The 18,661-nt window shown below is 32.7% G+C and overlaps 1 protein-coding gene across 1 annotated transcript in view; it reads right to left on the bottom strand.

Annotated features, from left to right (window-relative positions):
* Positions 1 to 18,661, bottom strand: part of URI1 (URI1 prefoldin like chaperone) — a 64,039-nt gene that overhangs the window by 24,787 nt on the left and 20,591 nt on the right. The window contains exons 2-4 of the mRNA XM_068528952.1: positions 14,068 to 14,102; positions 1,647 to 1,725; positions 453 to 588 (exon numbers count right to left, since the gene is read on the bottom strand). Of these exons, the coding sequence (XP_068385053.1) occupies positions 453 to 588; positions 1,647 to 1,725; positions 14,068 to 14,102 (250 nt within the window). The remainder of the gene's footprint in view (positions 1 to 452; positions 589 to 1,646; positions 1,726 to 14,067; positions 14,103 to 18,661) is intronic.

The following is an 18,661-nucleotide window of genomic DNA, read 5'->3' as shown; positions in this document are numbered from 1 at the left end:
TTATCTTAGTTCAATAAGGAGAAGGAGAAGGAGAAGGAGAAGAAGGAAGTAAATTCCTTCTCTGTGCTAAAGTATTAAAAAGCGGAAGTAAGTCTACGAAAAGCATCTAAAACAAACCAATTATAAAATATAAAATGACCCCAATTCTTGTACCTATCCAACTTCTACCTACAAAACCATATGTGATAACTTTTACACTTGGTAATTTCCGAAAACGTACTAATGTGGGTGACATTTCCAACCAGATGTTCCATTCTCCAGCCCACATTCTCAAATGCTGGATCTGCTCAAACTACCTCCAATTCGAAAGAATCACAAATACCCTGGATATTTGTTATATTTATCTAATAAATCAACGGAAGGTACTTTTAATAGCAAACAGTCCATCAGCGTGGCACTATGTGAACCAATACACATCCAGCAAAGAAACATCATTTATAATTGGTACATACGTTCTTTCCGGTGCTCAACTAAGCCCACAGCCTGCTTTGCTGAACACTTTGCAAACCAATTGTCCCCAAGTAAAACAGTGACTTCATTAGTATGGACAAGTTTTCCTGGCATGAAGGCAAAGGGGCCAAATGGTACCTATTGTTTAAAAAAAAAAGGGGGGGGGGGCAAAAAAATTAAGAACACTAAAAACTACACTTTATAAAGCAGCATTAAAAGCTCTGTGTGAAGGTCCTTTTTATCTCTACACTAGGAAAAATAAAATGTCAATTTCATGGAAATTTAACATTATATTAAAATTTCACTAGGAAAACCTATAGAAAATTGTTTTAGGTTAATAAATCAACATTAAAACAAGAAAAGAGCATATTTACACATAGCTTTCAGAGAAATTAGTGTTGCTTCCAAATGTTTATATTTTTTGATGATTCATAAATCTAAATGAAAGCAAACTAGAAACAAAATGTTAACTTAATACAGAATAACTTTGATTTTTAAAAACTGAAAATTATTTCTGAGAAAACAGTCTCTTTTTTGAGTGAAACAGGAATTAACAAATACACAGCTTTAAAGGGTTTACAAAATTTACGAAATATTTGAGCTGGTATAATAAATAACAATACATTTTCAAAATATTTGGGCTAATTTAATTAAGAACACAGTCTTCATGAAAAAGAATATTTATGCAATGAAAGAATCTAATTCAGGGCTCACGAATAGACTGCTATGTCGATATGAAGATCATGCAAACAAAAATCAGCAGCACCTTTTTATATAAAATCAATGTTCTAGGGTTTAATTCTGTGAATTACACAACATTATGGTCTATCCCTGCTCTGGCTAACAGGAAATGACTACATGCCATATTTCTGTTGTAATTAGTTTTCTAACATAGTAAATGTGCATACCAAATATGTCAAATTTTATGCTAACATTTATGCCATCATAATATGATAATTTAATATAAATCTGAAAAAAGGCAAAGTAAATATCAACTATTACTACAATTAGTGTATTATTATAAAGTAAAACAAAAATAAACCTTCCTTGCTATGGTAGCTACCTCTGATCGAGGCCATCAGGGAGGCAATTTGTGAATCAATATACATAAAGCAAAGAAACATCTTTTTACTCTACACAGTTAATATCTTTACAAGAAACAACATATTACTTTAAAAGAAACACACCAAACATACCATGATATTATAAGACAACTTATCAGGCAAGGTACTGAGTCTTTCTTCAAGGGCATTATAGTCATTATCTACTTTCTTCCTGTTGACAAAAAAATACCAAATACTAAATTAATACACAAATTAACAATTCCTCAAGTAGGCTATGTATCATAAGACAAGCTAATCAAACACCTAATTTTAGCAATTTAAAGATTAAAGTATTTTTTAATTTTAAAATCGTTGTTTTTACAAAATTTAGCAATGGCATTATTCCACCATACATTTATCAAAGAATTAAGACTCTCAGGGACATTAGCTTTTAGATGTAGAACACACACATCTTGAGAATTAGTGTTCCCTAAGGTAGAGGATCATCTGAATTAAATAAAATTTGGAAATTAAGGGAGACAGTGAGTTTGGAAGGGAACGGGCTCAAGATGAAGGAGGAAGAGTTGATAAAAGCTTTTGAGTGAATAAACACTGGTTTCGGAATAGAAATCACGAACACAAAATTTGATCAGATGCTTCAGTTCTCCTCGGAAAACTTTAGGTTGAAAAATGTGGTGGAGTCATCAACCCTTCAGTTATTCATACTAATGTTATTAAGGTGAGAGAGAGTCAATCAGGGGCTAGAAGAAATTAGGTAGAGGTAATATAAAAAGCATTTCGATTGGGCCTTGGAGTCTGTTCCATGTTTTACCTAAACAGAGCTACCTAAATAAAGTAATTTCAAACCACTAAAGGATGTAATTCTGTAGGAGGAGAAATGGTCATATGTTTCCACATTGTGAAGCCTACTCGGTTCTCACACCTGCTGGAACTGAATAGCCCTACAATGAGATACCTCTTTCCAAACCTTCTCTGGATATGAGGTTTAAGGGTTGCCTGCTAGGCTGCAGGCTGCAAGCAAAACCAGAGCACTGAAATTTTTTAAAGCAGACGGGTGGTGGTCTCAATTTTTAAAAATAACGAAAACAAAAAACTCATCATTTCAGCAAGTAATTTAAAAGAATATGTAGATATTGTCGAATTAAAATTAGAATAAATTTCAGCATAATCACTCTCCAGATAATAAAAATGGCTGCTTTATAAAAATCATGGAATTGGTTTCAGTTTACTCTTTAGCTCCCCTAAAGCAACAGTAACATAATAAAAATCATCCCATTTAGTCTTAAAAATATCAAGGAATTTCACATATATATTGTTATTCATCCTAAAATATTCCTGTAGTAAATGTCACTTACCAACATTTTCCTCTTACAAAAGAGAAAACAGAAAGAAAATGGAAAAAACCACACGTTTAAGAGAAATTAGATCTACTCTATCAAGGAGAGGTAAGCAATAAGCAATGACCTTAACCTAGGTCTTCTGATGTGTATTCTTTCAAGCAAGGCTTTTCATTTTCTAATGTTCTAGTGCTTTTTAAAAAATTTCCTCTGGAATCCTTTTTTATAAATAAACATAAAATGTCTTTATTTGTTTAAGGCAAAAATGATCCTTCTGGATACATTTTTATATGAATAAAATGTTAGGAAACTTCATGAACAGGGCTATATACCAGAAAGAACATGGCTTTGAAGTCAGACCAGAGGGTCAATCCCAGGTTCACCACTTAACATAAACAAATTAACCCTAGTCTTAGTATCTTCAATGGTAAAATTGGAATAATGCCTAACTATCGCACAGATCCAAAGAGGACTAAATATAAACGGTCTAACACCCTGTCCAGCACTGAACATCTACATTGAGCATCCAATGACCCTTTTTCCATGAAGTATCAAAAAAACACCAATTCTAAAATTTTAAAGAAAGACTGTATTACCCGCTAAGATAATTCTACTATGTCAAATTCATTCAATTTGATACAAATAGCACAACTTACTGCTAAAAGTATAGCTAAATGTAACAATTCAGGAAGCTTTTGGAAACAGGATTGGTGCAAGCAATAAATGGGATACTGTCCATAAAGATCTGATGTGACACAATACCTGCACACAGTGAACTCAATATTAAATCTACAAACACTAGCAGTTTTAGATAAGTAATTTTGCAAATGCTTAGATGTCTAAATGTTCCTACGATTGTTAAACAGCTAGTATTCAAGTTAACATTCAATATATAATATTCCGGTAAATACACCTGAAAAGGGGGGGGACTTCTAACAAAACATCTCTTTTATATATTAAAAGAACAGTAGGTTCAATCAAGGTGCTACAAGAGATCAATATCAGTATTATTCCAAAGCACGTATATTCAGTTTTAAACTTATCAATAATTCTCTCTAGAACAAAAATGTGGACATACTGGAGAACAGTTTAAGACTGGAGTTGCTATTTCTAAATTTTGAATTGTTTTCTAAAAATACAAAAAGAAAGGAGAAGATAATTTAAAAAGCAGCTCATGCAGAAATCCTTTTTAAAGGGAGGCAAGTAGGAGTCAAGCAGTGTCTCTGGGAGAAATTATGGCTTGAGGAACTCTCTCCCTGAAATTCCCACTAGTGGAAATATCCAGCATCAAGTGCCTGGTCAAACAGTTATCTCCAAATAGTCCCTCTCATACTTAGGGCTTAAATAATCCCATTAAAGATCACAAAGCCTATAAAACAGAAAACACAAAAATGATTCTAAGAACTAATGTGTTATGGAAGGTTGTACCTATCTTTATTTGTACCAAAATTGAATAGATTTTTTTCTATTTTACCACTGAGAAATATATAACTAAATTTTTGGAGACGGTAAAATATGTAGTCAAAGAAGGGACTGCTTAAAATAATTTTTTTTTTCAAATGGAAAATAAAACCCAGATATAGTTAGGATAAACCTCTCAAGCCTACTTATTTATTCTATATAGACCTCTTTGTTTGGCTTCACCATATCTGATCCTTACAGATTAGGTTCAGCCTTCAATTCTTAATTTAAAAGAATTATCCAATAAGTAAGATTTAATTTGCATCAGACATCCTCATGCAACGTTCCTTATAGAAAATAAGAACTAAAGCACTGCTATAAGGCATATAAGAAACTTTTATAATCTTCTTTTGAGTCTTGCTAATCATGTGCTATAATAAAAGCCTTCTGAGAAGCATCTATTGTTATTAAAAAGCAGCAGCAAAAAAAAAAGGACATAACTACAAACTAGCCTTAACCTTAAGGATGAAGATCAGGACAGATCTCATGAGAAATACCTTATTTTCATAAGGTTATAAAAAGTATGAGAGACAGTAAGTTAAATGATGTGTATGCTCAAGTACTTATAGGTACTTACAGGTGAAGTATGCAGATGTCCACAATTTACTGTGAAATGCATCATTAAAAAATGGATTAAGGGTTGAGGTATGGATAGATATGTGATCAAGGTTCATCTATTTAATTCTTTCAATTTTTCTGTATGTTTGAAGATTTTCATAATATTAAAAAAGGAGATGGGAAAAATATGAGAGGAACTCCTTATTTTTAATCCTCTTCTTAAATGCAACGGATAAAAGAAAATCTTTGTGAAGCAAAAGAAAAAGTTCTACATCCCTTCTCTGAGACAAGTGATTAAAGACTCCAATTTCCAGCTTTCAATAATAAAAAAGGAAAATAAAACAAATCACTGAAATAAAATTTTGTTAATTTTCACTTTAATGTATGAAGTTGGAATAGGCAGAAAATAGACATTAAGCCCATTTTTAAAAAATCTCCTCTATCATTCTCTTTACCTAATATCCTAAACAAAAAAAGCAGAAAACACGAAGAGATGCTTAAAGGGAAAAAAGGGAAATGGCTTTACATTAGTGCTAATATTTGGGCTGATCTGGGGCAGAGTTAATGCTTTTAAAGTCTTTAATTTAAGAAATTATAAAACCCAAAGATTTTGGAATATATATGAATAAGTTTACAATCTTCTTTAAAAATGATTTTTAGTCCATCATACCCACTCTAGAATGTCCCATTAAGCATCCAAGAAACCTTTGTTTCAATTCAATTCACCATTTATTGAGTGCCTGCTCTGCAACCAAGCCTTATGCCATATGCTGCAGGGATCATCGCTCAAATATAGCATGTCTTTTTTTTTTTTTTTTGCAATGCTTCTCTGTTAAAGATCCACTGGCTTGATGGATGCCTTGGTTTTTACCTCAAAAATTAAGAAAATAGAGGAATACTGAATTCAGGCATTGTAAAGAGAGAAATCTTCTCGTTTCTAAAGAAAGGAATTACTGATTTTTTTTAAAGTATCCTCTTAAACAGCATAACAAATTATCAAGGTTATATTAAGCAATAAAAACATTCTTGAAAGACGGATCTACACTGTTGTGCCTTCTGCAATCTGATGGGAAGGGGAACTCTTTTAACAATTTAAATGTATCTGTATAAAATCAACAGCATTTTAAAAAAATGGTCATGGCAAAATAAAATACTATCAAGATAAATGATAGTATTCAAAATTCAGGCAATATGGTCTCATATTCCTTTTTCTCAACTCATACCTAGGAAACATATCAGAAGATGCTGATGAAATAATCCATGTTCTTTATATTTTATGAGTCTATCAGAAAACTTTATTTTTAGAAATAGATAACAGATGAACCTAAATATAAAAACTTATAATTTTTCAAAAGTTTAATGAAACAAAATTATCCAAAGAGAGACAGACGCAGCTAACATTCTACGAGATTTCTTCAATTGAACTTTTCAACAATGAGACAACAGAGTACAATGGATATACACAGCAAAGGTGGGAGAGAGGAATTTGCGCCCTCTACCAACAACCATGCACATGTAACTTCACACTTGTCAGTTATCATTGGTACCTGTTTCTTCATCAGTATTCTTTTGCTCTAAGAATAGAATGAGATGTGAATTCAACGTAAGAAAGTTTAAAAGTTATATAAAAACACATAACTCTAAGTGTGAAAGAAATGCCCTCAAAGTGCCTAAGTCTTAGCTTTAGGTGATGAGTTTATAGGCAATTTTTATTTTCTTTGTTTTCCAAATTTTCTACAACTGATACATATTTCTGTAACAAATCAGGAGGGACTTTTAAGAAAAGATGACTTTAGGGCTTCCCTGGTGGCGCAGTGGTTGAGAATCTGCCTGCCAATGCAGGGGACACAGGTTCGGGCCCTGGTCTGGGAAGATCCCACATGCCGCGGAGCAACTAGGCCCGTGAGCCACAACTACTGAGCCTGCGCGTCCGGAGCCTGTGCTCCGCAACAAGAGAGGCCGCGATAGTGAGAGGCCCGCGCACCGCGATGAAGAATGGCCCCCGCTTGCCGCAACTAGAGAAAGCCCTCGCACAGAAACGAAGACCCAACACAGCCAAAAATAAATAATAAACAAATAATAAATAAAAATTTAAAAAAAAAAAAAAGATGACTTTAGATGTGATAATTTATAATTGACTTAAGCTTTGAATGTTTGTGCCAGTTTCTACTTAAACCTAAGCATAATTTATAAGTTTCATCATTTCAATTTCTTGTTTTCTATACTTTAGAAAAAAAAAGGAAGCTTCTGTTTGTTGTTCATAACCCTTTATGGTCACTGATACCTATAAAAAACTGATAAAAACTCTAGATCTTTTCCTGAGAAAAAGGCCCTATATTTTGCACAAATTTCAATAGAAGTCCACTCATAGATCCCTTGAGGTTACTGTTTCTTTCAAGAGGTCTTACATGAGGAAAAAAAATAGCAATCCTGGCTTTGAACGTACCAAATACACAAAATTCTCAAAATTATCTATAACTCGCTTGATTTAAGTAAAAAGAAAAATGGGAAAACTATCACCAATTTGGTCATGAGTTCAAAATAAATTAGTAAAAAAGTTAAATTGTACACATGCCTAATTTTTTTACAGCTTACATTTTCCTTAGTCATACACTGATAGCCACACCTCCTTTTGTCTTTAGTACATTAGAATTTAGACTTTTGTATCTCAAAACAAGAGCATGAACTCTAGATTATCACTGAATGATACACCTCTCAGTCAAGCACTGTTGTTGCAATATTTACCCTTCGTCCTCAGTGCTCTGTGCTTGAAAGTTTTATTGCATGCTGCTCTCATTTTATAAAATAAATAAATGAAAATGAACGAAAACAGAAAAAAAATCAGAGTGCAAAGAAATGTAGTTTTCAAACCTAATACGGTTAAGACAAAGATGAAAAATCATGAGGTGTCCAAATCGCATTGAGGTGTAGCCTCAATAAGATATATCAAAATACTCACTGGACTTAAGCTGACTGTGAGAAACTGTGAACCAAAATATACAGACACTGGAAATACATTCAAAGATTATGTTCTAAATGATGAGATGTCATTAGGGATTTTTTTTTAATATATAATAGTTTAAACTCTTTGGGGGGAAAAAAATTCCCCTACAACATATAGCTTTGCCTTTTATTTTCAGAAATGCTTTAAGTATTAAACTAGTGTGGTTTTTCCAAAAACATGATACAAAGGTGAGGGGACTCCTAGAAGTTAACAAATTCTAATTACAGTTTAAAAATCATTAACTCTTTTAGAAAAGAAAAGAAAAAAACCCTAAGCATTTACAATTTGACCACAGTGACACAAACACAAGAATTAAGAAGCTGAAGGGAATAAAACAAAATGTCTTAAAAAGCAAGAGGGAGAGAATTAGCTTCTCTTCAGAATTATGAGTAAGTTTATCTTTATTCTTTTATTTCTACCTTTCAGTAAATATGTATTCATTTTATATTCAGAATAAAAAATTTTAAACTTAATACAGATTTTGTTTCCTAAAAAATCATTCTTAAAACATTCAACTTGAATCTTTTTTTTTTGCATCTTAATTTGCTTTGAAACATCATACACAAAAATTTCAACTTACTTAACATCCCAACCCATGTACTAAAACATGACACCAGAAAAAAAAACCTGAAGAATGACAGAGAAGGGGGTTTCTATATATGATTCCTCCCTCTTGCCCTTGCCCCTAAGGACATTTTCATAATAACAACAGAAATCCCAACAACAAAGGTATGTAAAATCTTCAGAAAATTGGAAGATTTTATGACACATAAAAATAAAAAAGCCCAAACAGAGGGCTTGTACAAAACAGTGACTGAAAACTTTGTGGTCAGTAAAATGAAGACTCTGAAAAATATGGTTACCAAACTTACCTAACATTGAGGAGTGAACTCATCATCATGAATAAATGTTTTTAAAGTATTAAAGGTATGCAGAGCGATATTTCATATAGCATGCACAAAAAATAAATTTTATATAAGCATATGAAGGCAAGTCAAGAAAACACTGTTTCAGGTAATTCATGAGAAACACACTATAAAACCACAGCATTGTTCTAAAATAGTTCAGTGCTTTTGTGGGGCAAGGTATCCCTCAAAAACATCAGAGGTAGATATAGATATTCATCCATTTGTACAGACTAACTAGAAAGAGGAATTGAAAGAAAGAAAGGGGGGGAGACAGAGAGAGAGAGAAAGAGAGAAAGAGAGAGAAAAAAAGAAGGAAGGAAGGAAAGAAAGAAAGAAAGAAATCATCAAATCTTCACCTGTGATTTTTAACTATTCAGGCATGCTCTCTTGGTTATTTCTCACTATATACTTTGACTATAACCTATGCTAGAAACTAATTACTCTTTTTCTTAAAATACTATTTTTTTCCAGTTTCCTTTGAAAAATAACAAATGTCGTTTGCTTTACAATCCCCCCTCTCTCAAAATTCACATGCTTCAGAATTTTTACATCCAAATTTAAAGCTATTATTTCTAAAATTAAACATCTGAGCAATATAAAATAGCTTTTTCTATATTTTCATTTAAGTTTGCTTCAGGTCATTTCATAGATATCTTTACTACTTAAAACTCTCAAGATAATTTGCAGGAAACAACACTTTTTTTTTTTTTTACATAATTCATATGCATATAATTTATGATTACAAACAGTGCCTAACATACAGATGATATGTATGTGCCAGGCATCAGATACCATATTCCATTTAATTCTCACAAATCAACACAAGTAATGAGACTTCTTTTTTCTGTGGGACATGTTCAACAGAAGTCATCTATAGTGCATTAAAAATGACCATAAATTTTTTGTCACTCCTCCCACCAACATGTGGAGTCTATTTACCCACCTTCTGAATTTGGTCTAGTTTTATGAGTTCCTCTGACCAACAGAATGTGGCCTTGCAGCTTCCATTCTTGCTGCCCTTATAGCATCATGTAAAGTAAGCAAGAGGAAGAGCACATGGAGAGTGAGGCCCAGCTAACAGCCAAGCACTAGCCACCAGACTTGTGGGCGAGGCCGTTTTGGGCAACCCAGCTACCACAAGGCTGCAACCACACGAGAGAGTCCAAACAAGATCAGGAGAAAACAACAGAGGTACGTTCAAGTCCAATATGCACAACCAAAGAACCATATATAGGTAAATGGTTGCTGTTTTAAGCCAGTACATTTTGGAGTAATTTTATTAAAGAACAATAAATAATGGATACAACAGCTTAGCAAGGATGTATTTTGAGTTGTGTAAGTCATACTCTCAGTTATGTGGCCATTATTTATTTAAAAAAAAATAAGTAGCAAAAAATATTTGGTAACGCTAAAAATCAGACATTTGACACACAATGAAGTTCATGGGAACATAAAGAATAGGAGTTAATTAATGACTGAAAACAATCTCCAAAGTAGAGTATTAAATGTACAGTGTACAGTGTGATTTCATCTTTATCAAAGAGTGGGAGCATAATATATATAAATATGTGGATGAATACACATACATATACATACACACATACACACACACACATACATACACACACCCCTTGTGCAAATAATTTCTGAAAAGATTCGCAGGGAACTGGTAAAGAGCAGTCGTTTACCAAGAAGAGAAGTGAGAACTGGAAGACAAGGGTAAGAGGGAAACTACATACCATTTATACCCTTTCGTACTTCTTAAAGTTTGAACTTTATAAATATACTGCCCAATTTCAAATTTTTAATTTAAAATTTAAACAGCTAATATGCAATCTTCTATGTCTTTAGGATATATACTGAAATATTTCCAGATGAAATGAAATGCTTCAGAGTAATGTCAAAATTGAGGTGGGGGTAGAGGGTAGGATAGGCTATTTTAAAAGGAAACAAACAGTTCAGATGCAATCATGAGTTGATAATCATTGAATCTGAGTGATGGGTACATGTGGGTTCAATACAGAACTCTGTCACCCTTTGTTTGAAATTCTTCATAATAAAAGTTATTTAAAAACATTAATATAAAGCTTTAACAATACCACTCAGGAAGCCATCTCTCCATCATGATATAAGAAGATAATGGCATGAATACAAAATATTCCGGAATATTTACAAAGCTTTGGAGGGTTTTTTGGTTTTTCCTTCTTTCTTCATCTGACAATTAGTTAAACTTTTCAAAAAAGATTTCAGTTACTATTAATATTTATTGAGTGCCAGTGTGGATGTTCCATAGACATTGTCTCACACTTTACCTTCAAGTTAAGTAGTTATCATCATCACTTTACAAGAAGAAAACTAAAAATCTCAGTAATTCACCCAAGGTGACAAAGTTAGTAAATGACAGGAGTCAAATGTAGGTCTGTGGCTCCAAATCCCATGTTCTTTAGGGAAGAATTTAAAAGATTAAAAATTACAAATAATCTACAAACAGAATAATCAGCCCCTAGTGGATCAAACACTAGGAAGTATATCCATATGTCCACATGAGAAAATAGTGTGTGGATTTTATAATGCCTTATTTCCTGAGTTAAGTAAAAAGGATTATAAGGAAAAAAGTTGTACCTAAAAATTTTCTTAAATCTTCACTAAATGGAAAACCACTATTAGCTCTAAAAGTGATGCACAAATTCTCAACTATTAGGCTCAAACATTTCCTTTTTATCTGTTACTAATTAAACAAATACTATAAATGTCTTTAGGTCACCAAAGTTCTGGGATTTGAATTAATTTTCTGGAAGAGATTTCTGGGGTCAGACTCCATTGCCCCAGACCATTTTTACTCCTACATTTCTACAAATATTTTTACTTTGTGGCCTACATTCTTAAGAAAAATTTTAAGGTAAAATATTCATACTCATCCCTTAAAGAATCCTTTAAAATTGCACAAACGAGCATGAACATCACTAGCATAAGACTACATTTTTTAAAAAAACATGTTATTTTGCTCCTCATTATATTGGTATATACTCATAAAAAAGGATAACTTAGGTACATGAATTGTATTTTAGACTATGCTAATGCCAAAGGTTAGAGTGAAAAGCAACATGCTTTTAAAAGCAATGCATGAGACACCCTTAAAAACAGCTCCAGTCTCTGTTCTTGCTTCCTATCTCCAACCAAATAGCACAAAATTATTGTGATTTCCCTGTTTATGCCCAACTATGCATTTCTCCGTGGCAGGGTCTTTCAGTTCCAAACAGCGGCATAATACTGGCATATGGCAGAAACTCAATCGTTGTTTGTGGAATTAAGATAATAAAAGCATCACAAGAATTCCACAATGCTCCCTAATAGCAATTTCCTGGCTTTCAGAGGAATTGGAGACACTTGGTTTCAGTTTTTTAATATAATAAATTCGTGAATTCACTGGCCATTTGGATTCTAGCAATATCAGACCCTCATTAAAAACAAACATAAAAGTCTGTTTCCTGAGCCATATTAAAAATAATTCAGAGGAAAAAGCAAATTCTAAGTGGAAAAAATTATTTTAATTGTTTAATGTATAGATAAGGTACTATATTACTTTAAGATATGTGAAAGTAAATATGCTAAGCTGCTTTAGTTTGGAGAGCTATGGAAAACTGGAAATTGAGACTGAGTCATGTGAACCTGCCCTGAAGTAAATGTTGCATTTCTGTCTGTCAAGCTCATCAGACTTGGGTACTGCTATAGTACTTATAAAAACGTTATACAAAAAATAAGCAAATATTTGGTCTTTACTTACTCAAACATTCATTAAGTGCCTATAATGTGCCAAACACAGTAGGAGGTGCTGTGGATAAAAGGATGAAAACATGTCCCTTAGCCTTAAAGAATTCTCAGTCTGGTAGGGAAACAATCTTAAACCAGAAGCAAGTTGTCAGTCACACATTTGTGTAATTTAGTATCTATTCTGAGTGAATCAACCTTTTACTAATTTCGTGAATTCCTTACCAAAACCAATAAAGTCCACATTAATAAGACTTCCCTTGGGAATTAATCGTAAAATGGATCACTTTGGCCAAATTAGCAGGGGGAAAATGGTTAATTCCTTGACCGAGGACTCACATTTCAAGTTTTAACCTGGACTGAATGTAAAATGAAAAGCGAATGGTCCATTATGGAAATATTGACAGACTTAAACCACCAGTGGATGCAACTACAACTCTGCATTTATTGAAAATTAATGAAGTCCCTGAATTTTTATTTATAAAGTGGATATTTATTTAGTTTTAGATTATTTCTGCAAGCCAGAAGTCAGAATTTAATAAAATGATGTGTACAGATTGCACCGATTTTCACTCTTATCCACTGCCTGCAGCCTATGTGCATTTAAACCAAAAAACATTTGATATACACTAACTCTAAATTATTTCCTTGGCGATCTCTCAGGCATGAAGAAAAAGCCTCTTAAAATAAATTTAAAATATTATATGCTTGATGTTGTATAACCAAAGGTTTAATCTCACCGCTAAAGGGGCAGTTACCATGATTTCGCAATAACCCTGCAGACAATAATCAAGACAGCTCTTGTTGTTCTCTCACTAAAATCTTCGTAAACACAGCATGGATATACTGTAATTTGATATCTGTAAGATCAACAGCTATACCTCATGACAACTCGTAAGATTTGATTCACCATTAAATTGAGCATTTTCCTCACAAGACACAGGAAAGTGTGTTATTTACCAAGCATTGTCCTATTAACTATAGATTAGCACATTAAAATAGATATGCTTGCTTTCTCTCTGCCCTCTAGAAACGTGTGGTCTCTAAATCAAGTTCTGAGATGCAGGCACTTAATTAGATTTTTCAAACTTTGGGAAAATGTATCTGTGCATATTTCCATCATTATTTTAAAACAACTGATTCAAATTATTATTCTACTACATATATAAAAAATGGTCCCCAAATACAGCTATGATTAGTCAGGTTCAGAAATTCCTGTCTCCACTTCATAATGATAGTAACACTATTCTAACTTTAAAAAAAAAAAAAAAAGACAAGAAAAGAAAGGAAAAAAGAAAGCAATTAAACACAAATGGTGACACAACTTCAGGAAATCAGGGAACATGTAATTCAGTAAACGATGAAAGACAGTATAAATTAGTATCAAAAGGATTCAAAATGGAGATTACTAGAAGAATTCAATTATGGGATACAAAAAAATGTGTATGCTTTATTTAAATACAAATAGATGACCTCATTAGTATTTCAGAAATGTAATAAAACCATCTTTCACTCACCAATGCTGGATTTTCTCTTGGCAGTTAGTGACCACCTGTCATGAAAACAGATAACTACTCATGAAAAAACAGGGCTATGCACAAAGCTACAAAATCATTCTATCAGAAAACTACAACAGTGGCTTTACAGATTTAAAAGCACCTCAATATACATTTTTATTTGTCAAATGCACAGAGATGTGAATGTTAGTTTTTAAGCAGCACACTTTATCATACCTCTCTAATGCAGGCTGATAACTGCAGAACAAATTACAGCTTTCCGATTCATACTTTGGTACAAAACCCGCTTCATAACTATTAGGTGACATACGATATAAGATAACTAGTATTTTGTACAATCTGCAGGCCTGTTTTCAATGTTACATATTTTGTAGAGTACACAAATGTTATAAATAACAAAAAACCAACGTAACATCCACATTTCATCAGTTTAAAAAAATGACAGTAGTGAAAGTACTTTATTTTGTCAGTATATCTCCAAACGTTTTCACCTGTAATTTTTATTCTGATGCACTGAAAATGAGTACAGTGATATTTTTCTACCACATTTCAAGAAGAAATACTTGGGATAAAGAGATGCTCTGAACAGCCAATTTGTCCCCCCAGTGAATTACGATAAAATTTTAAGCACTTCATAGCCAGCTTAAGCTATGCTTGTAATACCAAAACAATGAAATTAAACATAAAAGCTATTTGTTTTCCTTAGAGATATTTCAATAGATTCTTAAAATGCTCAGAAAACAAATTAAGAACACTAACCAGTAAGGAAAAAACACGTGAATGGCAATTTAAAAAGAAAAAAACAGCACCGTTTTCAAAGATTACTAATCATGTTTTTAAACTGCCCATTAATAAAAATTTTTAAACAGTAATCTCAAATACTGTAGCACCATTTTAGAGACAGAGAAACTAAGGGATAAAAACCAATATGCTTAATATAATGTCACATGAAAAACACAGCAGTATTACATGGTTTGAAACACTGCTCTTGTTCACTGTTCTAAATACCAATATTGTATCTTATATAAGCTCCATGTTTCACCCAAAAATCACAAGTCTTTTTTTTTTTGGCCTGTCACTAAATTCCTCTATTTTATAACATTTAATTCCTGAAGTAAATGTCTTCCTTTAGGACATTTTAAATAAATACTAAGGCAGCAATTCTGTACCAAAATGCATGCTGTAGTCAGATACCCAACCATACTACACATTAACTCAGCATAAAAAGTCGGTTTTAGAATAAAGATCTCTCAGTAAGTATCAATCACACAGCAACACTTAATAACAGTGATAATGTACAATAGAGTACTGACTTTACATCTGGAAGAGCCAGGCTAAAACTCCATCAATCCATTTCACTGTTTCTGATTCGGCAGTAATTATAAAATAGACAAACAGAATTAAATGTAAATTGAAAAGGAAAAAAATCTTCATGAAACCCTTTTTATAAAGTTTCTATTTAACAACCCTATTAAAAGATGAGACCCAAAAACAGTCAGGATGCTTTTTTCCAATCCCAATGCATGTGTTTCCAAGCATGAAGTGAGCCAAAAGCACAAAAAGAAAAGCCCTGCAAACCATAAGAGCAGAATGTTCATTAACCTCTACATGATAATCCTTTCGTAGCTGCATATTAACTAGTTACATATTCATAATCATTTACATTATTTAAAGGACCTTCGATTAAATTTTCTATGCAATATCCATTAGTGACAATGTTAAAGGTTATAGAAGATAAGTCTACTTAATGTTTCCAGGAAGCCTTTTTAATTAGTAAATATGTAAATTTGGCACATATGTCTTTTATGTTTAAAAAACAAGTTCCTGGTAGAATGGCATGTATTCTTGCCATCACCCTTCACTATTTAACTCTCCACTTTGCTGTAGCTATCTTTTCCCCATCCCTTTTCTTTCCTAAAATAAGTGTCCCCAAGATATTTACGGATAAAAAACCAGAAATCCATTTCATAATTTACAAGAGAAATTTTCACCAACAAAATACTGTCTTCATTAAAGTCTTTATTAGTTTCATCCAGGGTTCGGAACAAGAGTCTTCAGTTAGACATTATCCAAATGTAGGCTAGATATTTTGAGAACCCAAGAAATAAAGGAAAACGTGAAAGAGGCAGGTATGAATACATACAATAGCCTTCTGATGGTATGTCTACAGTTAAATCTTTGTTTACATGATTTATAGTCCACCTAATTCCAACAAACATTTGAACCCAAGCAGCTGCACTTGTATTTTGAGATATCTTTCTAGTTTTCTTTTTTATAGTAAAGTATTCAAAAAGAAAAAAAATTAGTAAATTTTTACAGCTTAGCTGCCAAGGAAATTTATGGAAAGGAGAAAATCTTATGATTCAAAGTTGAACTTATCTGGGTTTTAAAATCTTTTTTTTCTGTTAAGTTAAATAACTCCAAATAACCTTATTTCTTCTGAAATGGACTCAGATTAATTATTGTTAAATAAAGTGACTAAGATAGTGAGCCTGGTTCTAAAAGCAACTTTTGAAAAACAAAGCAAAACAACAAAAAACATTTCATTACTTTGTTGTCCTTCACACAAGCTTTTTTAAAATAAGATGGCAATCGAGGAACAATACTAGTTTATTTTTTTAAGTTCATCTGCCAGAACATGCAACTATTACTCCTAAAGGAAAAAGACTTATTGTATCATTTTTATAAAAATAAATGGTTAGTAGGCTTCAAGTATTAAAATAATTGACCTAGTAAATTCTTTAATAAAATCACACTTATAGCCAAAAATGTATAAGTAAAATACGTACTTCTGCAGTAGCACAACACTAAGTCTGCACTAAAGAAAAACGACTATGAACTGATTTACCACTTAAAAGACACATTCATTCTACCATCAGGGGTCTTTACCTATGGCCCAAGAGTAAGAAAATCCTATGGTACACTTTCCTTATAACTCAAAATGGCCCTTTACCTAAGAAGTAATAATAACAGTGGTAAATGCCAAGACTTCATATGATGAAACAGTTCACTAAGGTGGGTCTCAACCTCTTCTTAAAGAGAAGAAACCTATGTTCAGAGATGGAGTAACCTCCCCAATATTATACAACTGCCCAAGAACTGATAAGAGATAAAATCAGTTTTAAAACCAGGCCTATCTAATCTCAAAGCCCATACTCACTGTATTAGACTGCTTTCAACCATCATGAATCTTACTGGGTAAAAGGAAAAGCAGCTGTTTATATCTGCAGTCTTTCTGAAAACACTGCCTGATGCTGCTACTTCTCCACTTCCTCCACAAATCCACCCTCACACACTAACGAGACCTTGCCAATAATGTCAAGAAAAGCAAATAAGCTTAAACTGACCAACACACTAACAAAAACCTTTATTCCTTCCAATGGCCTCATACAACTCCTGGCCCTCTCAGGTCAGGCAAAGTATAAACAACAAGTTTTCCCAAGCCCCATTTACGTGTGTCTGTGTGTGTGTCTGTGTGTGTCTGTGTGTGTGTGTGTGTGTGTGTGTGTGTGTGTGTGTGTGTGTGTGTGTGTGTCTGTGTGTGTGTGTTGGGGGGGAGGGTAGTTGGATAGCCTTATAATTACTATCACATCTTATCATATTTTTAAGGCACTTATAACTAATCGAGTTAGATGCCCAGGATAACAATGATAGTCTACCCAACAACCTATTTTTCTTTAGGTCAGTGTCCAGCTAACATATATGTGCATTCAGTTACAAAATACTTGGTAAGTTTTAAAACCAATAAACTATATAGAATACAGGAATAATTTTCCTTTGCTGTTTTTCCTCAGAAGCCATTTTTAAAAAATTATTATAAAGAAAGGAATGAATGACTTAACATGTATTAAGACCTCCATTACTTATTTCCATTTGTGCTATTTGTTCTGGTAACAGACCACAAGGGGGCATCAACCTAGGAGTTTTCCAGGGTAAGAACAGTGCCACATTAAAACTAGACTAGAACAGAAAGCCTAAAAGGGTAAGTCTGCATGTACTTCTCTCAAAAATGTTTCACTTTACTTCTAAAACTTTTCTCAGTGTATTGCAATTTCAAATTATCCCTGTTCAGGTTAATGTATGAAGTAACAATCTGAGGATTGTACTAATCAGATCTGTCTACATTTACATGGTTTGCTTCTCTTGCTAGATTATGTCGTCAAAACAGATCATATAATTTTAAAGCTGCTGAGTCAAAAAGGAAAAAATTATCAGTGGTGGCTAAAACCAATAGATACTGGACATGCACTATTATCTTAAATGGTTGAAATTAATTTCTTAAAGGACATATTGTCAATTAATCAAATAGATGTATAAATGTCATTACCAAAATATATAGTAAGTACACTTCAACAAAATTAGTAAAACATTACAGGTCTTTTAAATAAGCCTCTCTGCAAAGAAGGGAGGAAATCACTACAGGCTCCTAAAAAATAAATAGCAATAAGCAGTAATAAACTACAATAAACTGAGTGTTTCTGTATAAAAACTTTAAACAAATTTACTTTTTAAATATGCTGAAAAGTGAAAATAACAAAGGTGGGCCTACTACTACCAAAAGTTAACTCCAATTATAAGCCACTGTTAAAACACT

The sequence above is a fragment of the Eschrichtius robustus genome, chromosome 19 (assembly GCF_028021215.1).
Source record: "Eschrichtius robustus isolate mEscRob2 chromosome 19, mEscRob2.pri, whole genome shotgun sequence".
NCBI classification, from domain to species: Eukaryota; Metazoa; Chordata; class Mammalia; order Artiodactyla; family Eschrichtiidae; genus Eschrichtius; species Eschrichtius robustus.
Note: the sequence above shows the minus strand (reverse complement) of the source record. Positions and strands in the feature narration are given on the sequence as shown.